The 11,672-nt window shown below is 42.1% G+C and overlaps 1 protein-coding gene across 1 annotated transcript; it reads left to right on the forward strand.

The window, feature by feature from the left end:
• The first annotated feature begins 6,635 nt into the window (after nucleotides 1–6,635).
• On the forward strand, nucleotides 6,636–7,049 carry LOC141426138 (uncharacterized). Its single transcript, XM_074084999.1, has one exon. It carries the CDS (start codon nucleotides 6,636–6,638, stop codon nucleotides 7,047–7,049), a length of 414 nt encoding a protein of 137 aa, XP_073941100.1.
• The last annotated feature ends 4,623 nt before the right edge of the window (nucleotides 7,050–11,672 follow it).

Raw genomic sequence — 11,672 nt, forward strand, 5'->3', positions numbered from 1 at the left:
GGACGTAGTTAAGCAAAAAGGATCCAACCCTCAACAATTAATTTCTTAATTTTGGATCTACTTTCAGTAGGAATAAAAGCAAATTTTAAGAATAACATGACATGCTTTGGATCCTTTTCGCTAAACTACGTCCAACTTTGACATTAGTTGTTGGAATTGGTTTTGTACGGCGCAGGATTATACTTTTCATACTTTTTCATACTTTGTATGTAATTTTGCTATTAGTTTTAGTAGGCGTTATTCTTAGACATCGCTTTTATAGTCTACCGGCTTCATTGTTATATTGCCACTTAAGCTTTAAGACGCTTTTGTAAATCTATCGATTAAAGCTGTTATTAAAGTTAATTTGAGTTTTTAATCAAAGCTCCACTATGTATCAAATACATAATTTGGTGGACCATGAGGGGAGCAATTAAAATTCAATAAATTCGCGAAACTAGCAAAATCGTATCATCGTTCCGGCTTCGTCACAAGGCGCGTATGCAGTAAAGGCCTGAAGACTGGATCCCTGGAAAGATTAGGCGGAGTAAAACTCATCTGGACATCGTCGAGGCTCGGGGCATGGTATAGCTAATGTACCAACTCGCGCAGTGCAGTCTACAAGATAAGTGCTCATCCTTTGTTCTTTCCGTCCAAAGTCCATACCCATCCTCTCTTTGTCAAAATTGCAAACAATTTTCTTTGAAAGGTTAAAAAGACAATTTAAATGGAGTAGATATTGCTCCACTTGCGCAAATTGTTCAGATTAATCAGCTAAAATTAAGAATAGTAGTTAACTTTGGTAATACGAGTACATACCTACCTACATACTTAATTATAACATCTTCGAATATCTCAAATAATTGGTGGCCCATGTTTAATACTTACCGTAATTAAGTTACAAAATCTATTTCAACAATAAATTTCTTACGCTATTAATATTAGGTAGGTACATCGTATTTACTTACGTACGATTATTATATTGTATATTTTGTTGATATACATATTACCTACAGACATTAAACAGTAAATTTTCCATTGTAGTTCTGGTGTCCGATGATAGCGGATAATTCACTTCGCTGTAGTAACATATTCGGCTGACGATTTCCAGGTTCATACCTAACATCGCCCGGCCGGCGCAGGCGACCCGTTACGTAACAAGTTGTTTACGAGTTAGAGGCGGCGATCAGCTGTGAGTGCGATTGCGCAACCGCTTGCCCTGCGGCCATTGAGGAGCGTGAGAATACCAATTTATATTTTGCTTTAATTCAAATCTGATTGTATTTTAAAAATGTCCAAATCTATAGATAAGCCTACAAATGATGCTTCGCAGGAGAAATTAAGTAATTTAATGACATCGAGAAGCTCAATTAAGGGGCAAATCACTAAATTTAAAAAACTATTGCATGCAATAAACGCGCTCAGTGAAATTTCAAATGTTGTTCTTGCGGAGTTAACTCTAAAATTAAGTAAGTTTGAAGGCTTATCATTAAAGTTGATGAGTTGCAAAGTGATATTGAGATTCTGTGCCCTGAAAGATTATCGGCAGAGCTTGATGAGCGCGATGCAATTGAGCATACTATTGTTGTTAACATAGCGATGGCTAAAACTATAATCGACAAACATAATATATTCGAAGCCGAGCGACGCAATTCGGTCGTCGCCGAGACTCACTGCTCTCACGATCATCTGGATCCAGGTTCAAGTTACCTCAGATTCAAATCTCCAAATTTGATGGTGCTTATTTCCGCTGGCTTGAGTTTCGCGACACCTTCGAAAGCTTAATTCACAATAATGACCGTATAAAACCTATAAATAAATTTCACTATCTTATCTCCTACTTGGAGGGGATGCGGCCCGTATCATAGCCAATCTTGAGGTGTCTTCGGTTAACTACTCAAAGGCCTGGCAGCTTCTCGGGGACCGCTATGACAACAAACGTTTGTTAATCAATCACCATCTGAATTCTTTGTTCAACATACAAGCGCATACCCGGGAATCGGAGAGATCTTTACGATACTTGGTTGATCACGTGACTAAAAATTTACGTGCCTTAGCTAGCTTAGGCCAGCCGACCGATAAGTGGGACATTTTGATAATTTATGTTATCGTCTAAATTAGACAGTCGCACTCTTTTGAAGTGGGAAGAATTTCGGACACGCTTAATGATGTACCGACTCTGGATCAATTTTTAAACTATTTGATTGATCGCGCAGACGTTTGGAGGCTAATTAACCGCAATATAAATGATAATACTGACACGAAATTTCAATCGTCGACACCACGGCCAGCGCAACCGGCAACCTATAACAACAAATAACAAACACGAGCGAACCAATTACACAAAATCATTCGCAAGTGTTAATCAAAAAGCAAATAAGAGTTCCAATTCGACTATTTCAAAAATGGCAAGGCTTTGACATCGGTGTGCATTATATGTGGTGACAATCACAAGGTGTTTGATGTCCCAAGTTTTTAAATAAAAACTATCCAGAAAGGTTAGCCGACGTAAGCGAATTACAAACTGTGCGCTAGGGCATGCGGTACCGGTACCATTTCCAGAACCGGACTGAGATTTTCGGTACTGGGGCAGAACCGGGAATTCCGGGATTTCGGTACTTTTCGGTACTGAGTAAATGAATTGTATTTTTTTTTAATTTGATAAATGAAACACCTGTAAAGTGATAATTGTTGTAATTTAACCCAAAACAATTAACGAAGTGCAAAATTTAATCAACAAAAGTCAAAACACAGGTATGGAAAAGATCCTATATGCCTGTGTACCTATAACGTTCGCTCAAATGTCTCCGCATTGCCGCTGTGCGCACTGTGCAGGCTGGTTTTTTCTCTCTGTGACTCGGCTGAGTGGTCCTACGGCGGTTCTCTATAGTGCAGGTTGCACTTCTGGTGAGTTTAACGCCTACCGCCAGGTGTGGTTATTTCCCGTTCCACAAGACCACTCATGCTGTAAGAAAAGCTCATGCTTTTGCTCTGGCTTTGAATTTCTCACACCTGTGCCAATTTAGTCGGTTTTAAAAACTCAGTCGTGTTTATTTTCCGTTCTGTGCCTCTTTCTATTTCCCCACCACTTTCAGCTACACTTGTTTTAAGGGCGAATATTTCGAGCGTTTTGACCGCTCGTCAAACGCCATTAGCATCCCACGTTTATAAGCACAACAGAAAGAAAAATTGCGTCAATTTTAATCACGCGAAATTTAGCATCGGTATTGTCTTTAATTTTCATAAAAATTTAACCCTACGCATAACCCTTTTTAATAACACCTGCCAGAAACTAACGACAAAAAAAACCGCTGAATATTCGCACTTTTCTTCCAAACTAAACTTTGGGGGTCACATCGAGGCCTTGGTGAAAACCGCTGCGAAAAAGCTTGGCATCCTTTCCAAAGTTAGGCGATACTTTACTGCGGACCAGCTCCTTCACCCTTACAGAGCCCGAGTCCGGTATTGCATGGAGTACATACCTATTGCTGTAACCTTTAGGACGGCTCTGCCCAGTACTAGTTGGCTGCTTTGGATTCGGTGGAACGGCGAGCGATGAAGAATCTCATTAGCGGCGATTTTGTGGTAAATTTTTGCTAACCGAGTTCGCCACCGCAGAAGGGTAGCTTGTGCTCGGTGCTACACAATCTTATTCCATCAGTTCCTTCCATTCACAGGTCGACCAGAAGTAGGCGGAATCTTCACCTTTATGTTGTCAGCATCCCTAAACTTCACACAAAGCGTTTTCGCTCGTCCTTCATTATCCGGCCGGATATTTAAGGAGTGGAAAGCCTTGCCAGCTTCTGTGTTTTCTGATCGCTACAATGAGGCTGTGAGGGTGAATGGACATTTATTTGGCAAGCGTGCTCCACCTCAGTCAACATCTTTGCTTACCATCAGGCGTGATTGTGGTCAAATGCAAGCCTATTACTGTATATAAAAATATGACAAAATAGAACAAAAAGACAAACAAGCTCATCACTATCATTATCAATCGTTTAGACATACAGATACAGGATAGAAAAAAAAATAAATAACCAATACTAAATCCTAACAGCTATATTTTGACTACCTGAGGCCGTATTGTCTAACGCGCTGACATTAGCGGTTGCAATTACCATCTCCTTCTACCCTCATCCTACACGAAGTGACAGAAAGAAATGGTAAAAACGATTGTGATACCAAGTGCGTTAAGCAATAAGACCTCAGTACCCCTAGTGTAAGTTTTCGGTTACAAAATACGTGTCGATCACGTTCGCGTAAAATCTCAATTTGTATGGAAACAAGAAATCGCAAACGTTCCACCAGAGGCGCTGTTCGTGTTTCCATACAAATTGAGATTTATCGCGAACGCGATCGAGACGTATTTTGTAGCCGAAAACTTACACTAGGGGCACTGGTTCACCATTCGTCGTCGCCGTCGTCAGGTCGGGCAGCAGGCGGACCGAGCATGCCGATTGCACCCGAATAAAACCGAGCGTGTGTGAATCGGTTAAGGTGACAGCATTACAAGGCCCACGCGTAATTTTTGAATTCAAAAAACGTCAATTAATTTAGTTACAAACTCAGTACCGAAGGAACCGAAGAACCGGATTTTTTCTCCCAGAACCGGTACCAGTGTATTCGAAAATTCCCGGGATTTCCGGTACTTCAGTACGGGAATTCCCGGGAGCGTGCCCTACTGTGCGCTAATTGCCTTAGACAAGGTCACCGCGTGAGCGGTGTCGCGGCGGCCCGTGCCGAGAGTGTAGGCAAAAACATAACAGTTTACTGCATGAGCCGGCGCAGTCTGTTGTAAATAATTCAGCTATGGTCAGTTCGAGGCGTCTGCGGTTAACTTTTCTAAATTAGATTCAAATCACGTACTTCTATCCACAGCAATTATCGAAGTATCGAACCCCAATACAAAGCAAAGAGAAAGGGTCCGCGCGCTTTAGACTGCGGCAGCGAATCCTCCTTCATTACAAGTTCCTTAAAGGAAAGACTATCATTAAAGTCAAACCCTATTGATTGTCTAAAGGTCATAGGATAGGCAACAATTGCAATAATAATATAATCGAAAGTTGTACTACTCAATTAAATTCACTGAATGAAACATTCAAAGTTACCTTATCGTGCTTTGTACTGAAGGAGCTAACAAGTAGCATACCTAGATATCCGATTAATATCGAGGGTTTAAATATCCCTAAACATTTACCACTTGCTGATCCTCATTTTAATCAGCCAGCTTCAATAGAAATTTTAATTGGAGCCGATATCTTCTGGGACATCCTGGGCAGCGAACAATACTCACTGGGTCCCAAAAATCCTAAATTGCGATACACACGGCTAGGTTGGAATAATATCTGGACAAATTAATTGTCTAAATAAAACGCGTAAAATTCATTGTAATCATGCTGTTGTGTCTAAAGTGCAAGAAAATAACATTGAAAACATTTTAACTAAATTTTGGGAGATCGAACAGATCCCCAATATTAAGCCCGCTTTAAGCCAAAGGGAGCAAGAATGTGAAAAGCATTTCTTGGCTCATACTGCTCGTTGAGTACTGGTAGGTTTGAGGTCAAACTGCCTTTAATTGAATCACCTAAATGTCTCGGGGATTCATACAATATAGCACGAAAGCGTTTCTTGAACTTAGAACGAAAATTCAAGCGCAGCCCGGCTTTGAAATCCGATTATGCGAAGTTCATACACGAGTATCGATCTAGGGCATCTCAGTGAATCAGCCATTGTTAAACCAAGTCCAGGTATTTTTTATGTCACCATGCTGTACTTAAAAACAGCGAATCCACCTCGCTCCGAGTGGTATTCGACGGCTCAGCTGCCTCTTCTTCCGGAATCTCTTTAAATGATATCCTGATGGTTGGCCCTAATGTGCAGGACTCCCTATTCTCAATTCTAGTAAGAGCTAGGCAATATAAATCATCTTATCCGGCGATATCGAAAGATGTATCGCCAGGTTCAAGTCAAAAATGAGGATCGTGATTTGCAACTCATAATCTGGAGAGAGGATGAGTCCAAGCCGCTTAGAACGTTACGGTTAAACACGCTCACTTACGGTACCGCGAGCGCGAGCTACTTGAGCACGCGCTGCCTCTCGCAGCTAGGGGAAGAGCACGATGATCTCCTCATTAAACAATCATACAAAAGGATTTTTATGTGGATGATCTTATTACGGGTTCAAATGATGAAAACGAGCTTAGATACATACAAAAATCAGTCTCGGAGGCTTTGAGGGCAGGATGCTTTAATTTGCGTAAATATAAAAGTAATTTACCTACACTGTTCGAAACTCATCAATAAATACACGCGAAAAATCTGACTATCAGCGAGTCTCGAGTACGCTCGGACTGGGGTGGAGTCCAGTTCATGATTCTCTTAATTTTCTGGTAAAAAATCCCCCCCTAATGATAAAATAACTAAAAGGTTTATCATGTCCAATTCTTTTAAAATTTTCGACCCGTTGGGTTTATTAAGTCCTTGTATAATACAGCCTAAAATGCTCCTACAGAAATTGTGGCAGGAAAAGCTTGATTGGATGAGCCCGTCCCAAAGGTCATAAAGAAGAATGGGAAAAGTTCACTCATAATTTACCATTTATTCAAGGGTTACACATAAACAGGCCAGTGTTGTGTGATTCACCGAAATCGATAGAAATGCATGTTTTCAGTGATGCGTCCCAGGCCGCGTATGGTGCTTGCGTTTACATGAAGTCAGTAACACAGAACCATCATGTGACTGTGAGGCTATTGTGCGCTAAATCTAAGGTGTCACCTTTGAAGCCCACGACGATGCCGCGCCTGGAGCTGTGTGCGGCGCTGCTGGCCGCCCGGCTGGGCCGCGCCGTCCTTGACTCGCTGCGGTACAAACCTGATCGCGTAGTCCACTGGTCCGACTCCACTATAGTACTGGCCTGGCTGAAAAATAACACTGCACAATTAAAATCATTTGTAGCAAATCGTGTAAACGAAATAATAGAGAATACAAAGCCATCATCATGGCGGTACGTACCCACTGCCGAAAATCCGGCTGACCTAGTTTTCGCGCGGGCGTCGACGCCGGTCGCCTAATGGCGTTGAGGCTGTGGTGGTCCGGACCTAAATTCTTGACTAAACATGAAAATGATTGGCCTATATTAAATCAAAATAATATTATCGACTTACCGGAAATAAAATCGAACACTATAACGATTGCTGAACAATTTATTAACTTTGAAAAATATTCTTCATTAGTAGTAGTCCTCCTCGCCGTATCCGGCGACAGCGACTCCGTCAATTGTCCCTGTCCGGGTTGTGAAAAGCTCGGATGTGGCTCGCAAAACCAAACTTAGTCCGGAAAATTCGATCACATGGAGCGCAGTGAAGTTGTCTGGAACCATTGTATGTGTAAGTGTAGGAGGGCCTTGGTCGCGTCTTACGCAATTGACGCTTAGCATCCAGGTCCTCCAGACGCATCCGCTCAAAACGCTCGACGCCTTTGCGAACAATAGAGCGCCACTCTGTTCTCTGCAGTGCAAGCTCCTCCCAACGATCACAAGGTATACCGCAAGTTACCGCAGTTCTTCGTCGCGCAGGCGTGCCTGGCATTGAGGCGCTCATAATGAAACATCAGCTGAGATGGTGTGGTCACGTTTTGCGCATGGACGATTTTAGATTGCCAAAGGCAGTGTTCTATTCGAACTCTCGTGGGAAAGCGGAAGCGCGGGAGGCCAATTTCTGCGCTATAGAGATGTCCTCAAACGCCACCTTACAGCTTGCGGTATACCTTGTGATTCTTCATTAAATAGGATTCAACGTGCATTTGCCTACGTAAATAGGTAATTTAATTGTAAAAATTCTAAAAATAAGCGCCTAGGTAACTTAACCCGTGGAAGAGTTGACTGAATCGTTCAATAAGCTTTGCATAATTGCTCAGATCGAGTCATATTACTAATGAGTATGGCACTCTAATAAAAAATAAAGCACTGAGCCCCAAATGTAAAATATTGTCTCTTTCGCCGTTTGTTCATGAAAAATTGATCCGAGTCGGTGGCAGAATCGATGCGTCAAGTTACTCATACGAAAAGAAGCATCCCATTTTACTTCACGCGTCACACCGGCTAACCAAGCTCATATTTTTACATGAGCATTTAAAAACATGCACGCGCCACCTCAGTTACTGCTATCTATAGTTAAGGAGCGAGTGTGGCCCGTAGGGCTTCCATCCCGGGAATCGAGACTCTCGGAAAACCGAGAGTCTCGAACCATTTTCGGTCCCGAGACTCTGCAGTTCCAGTCTCGGTGATTTTCGAGACTTCGAGACTTATTTTATTCAGTCCAGCAAGACCGGACTTGTGATTGTTTACAGTCAATTATAATGCATATACGATGAGTAAAAATCAAATGAACTTTCAAAAGTACCTCAAAAAATCCATATACGTTAAATACTTGAATTAGCTAGGTAAACTGTGGTTTATACTGTGATGATTATGTTGTTCACTACATGATAGGTAATATTTATTAACGACGATGCATGGAAGAAATTGTATTTTGTCATCTACATATTTTATGTACCTACACCCCAAGCGGATTCATTGCATTGCAGTCACTAACTAAGCCATAAAAACAGATAGAAAAAGATTATGCGTTCTGAACTCTTAGTAAAGAGGAGATAAGGAACAATTGTTGTTACACTCATAAGGCCATACTGCTTGGGAAATGTCATGGTTTTGGACATATGCTAAATTTTCTTAGTAAGTTGTTGAAAATTTTTACTAGTTTTTCAGAAACATGTTCATATGATAGATTGATGTTTATGTATCGAAAAGTGTAATTAAACGAAATTGCATTTTTGGACATGCATCCTTTTGAATTAGGATGGTAGTGTTCTGATAATTTAATAAACAACATAAACTTTATTTAAAAAAAATTTTTTTTTCGTAATATTTGAAGTCGCCCGCTCTTCTCCCACTAAGTACTTCTTTATCTGCAACTACGACGACTATGACTTCACTTCAGATTCGGACCATCCAAAAGGATTTGTCGTTAAGTCTCGAAAGTCTCGAAATTTCGAGACTCCCGGGACTGAAGACAAAGTCTCGTCTCAGTCCCGAGACTCAAAAATATTTCCGAGACTGGACGCCCTAGTGGCCCTCAGCGGGCGGCGGCTCGCGCGGCGCACGGTCGACACCTGCACGCGCTGTAGGCGGGTGAGCGGCAAAACTCTGTGCCCCATAATGGGCAATCTCCCGGCCCAGAGAATTAACCCAGATTTCCCATTTATCAGTGTAGGTTTGGACTTTGCTGGCCCATTTCACATTTTAAATCGTAAAGGTCGTGGCAGCAAATTAATAAAATGCTACCTTTGCTTATTTGTTTGTTTGCGATATAAATGCGTTCACCTTGAGGCTAGGGCATGGATACCGGTATTCGGTATTACCGAAAAACCGGTCATTTTTTCCCCTCTTTTAATACCGGTATTAAATATCTACAAAACCGGTTTTTCGGTATTTTGACTTGTGCTTAAAATAGTAATAGTCGACTTTAATTTCAAACAAGCAAGCGCTTTTAATAACTTGTCTTCAGACTTATGGCTTTTGAAATTACTTACCTCTTAATCTACTTTCAAATTTCAAATTTACCGCGCACAAGTTTGCTTTGCTTATTTGTAGTGTAAGCTTTCTCGAAGTTGGACCTACCTAACTGGACCGTTTGTCCCAGGTATACATAGTCGTCAACAACTTCGAGCGCAGAGCCCCCGACTATTGCGGGAATTGGGACAACATGGACATTAGTTAGACGACTTTCGTCTTGTCCATGTTCATTTTTAGGCCAACTCGGTCGGAAACTGCAGAGGTCGGCGAGCATAGCACTGAGGTCTTCCATGGTCTCAGCCATGACAACAATATCGTCGGCGAATCGAAGGCGAGTGAAGTACCCGCCATTAATGTTGATGCCTCGTCCTTTCCAGTCCAGAACCTTAAAAGCATCCTCCAATGCAACGGTGAACAGTTTCGGAGCGATCACATCTCCTTGTCTGACTCCCCGCTGCAGAGGAATAGGCTTCGTGCTCTGGTCATGTAATCGGACGGACATAGTGGCGTTTTGGTACAGACACTAGACACTTCAACACTCCGATATACCGGTAGTCAACTGCACCGCTGGAGAGCCTGCATCACAGCCCAAGTCTCGATCGAATCGAAGGCTTTCTCGTAGTCCACAAATGCAAGGCAAAGGGGGAAGTTATACCCTTCGGTCTTCTGTATAACATGCCGCAACGTACATGTGGTCTACGGTACTATAGGTTTTCGGAAGCCGGCTTGTTCGGGAGGCTGGAAATCGTCAAACCTGCTTGCGAGACGATTTGTTATGACCCTGAAAAACAGCTTGTAAACATGGCTCAGAAGTGAGATGGGTCTATAATTCTTCGGCAAGGTGTTTATCACCTTTTTTGAAGATGAGCACCACCACTGTCTTCTGTTCCATGCTTTCGGTGTTCCCCTTGGTGGAGGACGGAACTAAACGGCGTCTTAAGGTCCTTAAGGGCTGGTTTACCACCCGCCTTTAAGAGTTCGGCTGTAATTTCATCGTCACCCGGGCTTTGTCATTCTTAAGCTATTTGAGGGCCATACTAATCTCGTACAGGCTGACGTCTGGAGGTCTTCGTGATAGTGTCGGGTTAATCTAGCCCTCGGGTCTTTAGCTAGATTTTCGACGGGTGTTCGGGTTGTCGTGTCGCTATCCATAAAACCTCTCGTTTCCCCCCAACAGCTCAGTTTGGATGAAATGATTCTGCCGTCGTCGGTCTTCAACTTCATTAACCGCTTTGACTTACAGACAGATCCCTGGTAAACACTTAGAGCCTCTGATACGCTCAATAGCCTCTTCAATGCTATTTATTAGTATTAAATCGGCGTACATCGCGCTTCAGAGATTTTGAGATCTGCCTATTGAACTGCTGATAGCGACAATTAAGCGTCACCAGAAGACTGTAGCAGCATCTCACGCCTCACCTGCATGAGCCTAAGGCCAGAGCGCGAGAGCTTATTGGTTCTAGTACGGCGGGTTTTGAAGGAGTTAGATCCGATCGTATGGACAGCTTCCACAAACCCGTCGTTGTAATCGTCCACGTCGCTACCTAGGCATTCGAAATGGCTTTGAAGTTTGAGCTGAAAGCTCTCGGGGTTTTGGAGCTGAACTGGTTCGGGCGGAGCGAAGATTTCATTAGTAGAGACCTTTCAAGCTTGAACTGGATATTTAATGAGCCTCGTACAAGCGAAAGAAAATTATGCGAAAATTTGGTTGGGAACTAATAATCGGTGAAACAATTTTCACCTAAGAATTAGAGAATCCAATTCCATATTATATAAGTATTAGTTAACAATTACAACTTAAGTTTTTTATTTTAACACTTGCTCATTAAAAGGGAGTTTATTAATTGCTTTTCATGTATATTGGTTATATTTCAACAAACAACAGACTTATACAGAAAGAAAGAAAAATAAGGGAAATATAGAAAATACCGAAAAATTACCGAAATACCGGGATACCGGTTTTCAAAATTTGAATACCGGAATAATACCGGTATTGCCATCAACAAGCCCAATACCGCATAGCCCTACTGAGGCCGTGAGTGATTTAACAAAAAAACGCATTATAATGACGCTTAGAAGGTTTATTAGCGCGCAGAGGCAAGCCAGTGGAAGTCCTTTTTGT

Source organism: Choristoneura fumiferana, chromosome 3 (assembly GCF_025370935.1).
Source record: "Choristoneura fumiferana chromosome 3, NRCan_CFum_1, whole genome shotgun sequence".
Taxonomy (NCBI): Eukaryota; Metazoa; Arthropoda; class Insecta; order Lepidoptera; family Tortricidae; genus Choristoneura; species Choristoneura fumiferana.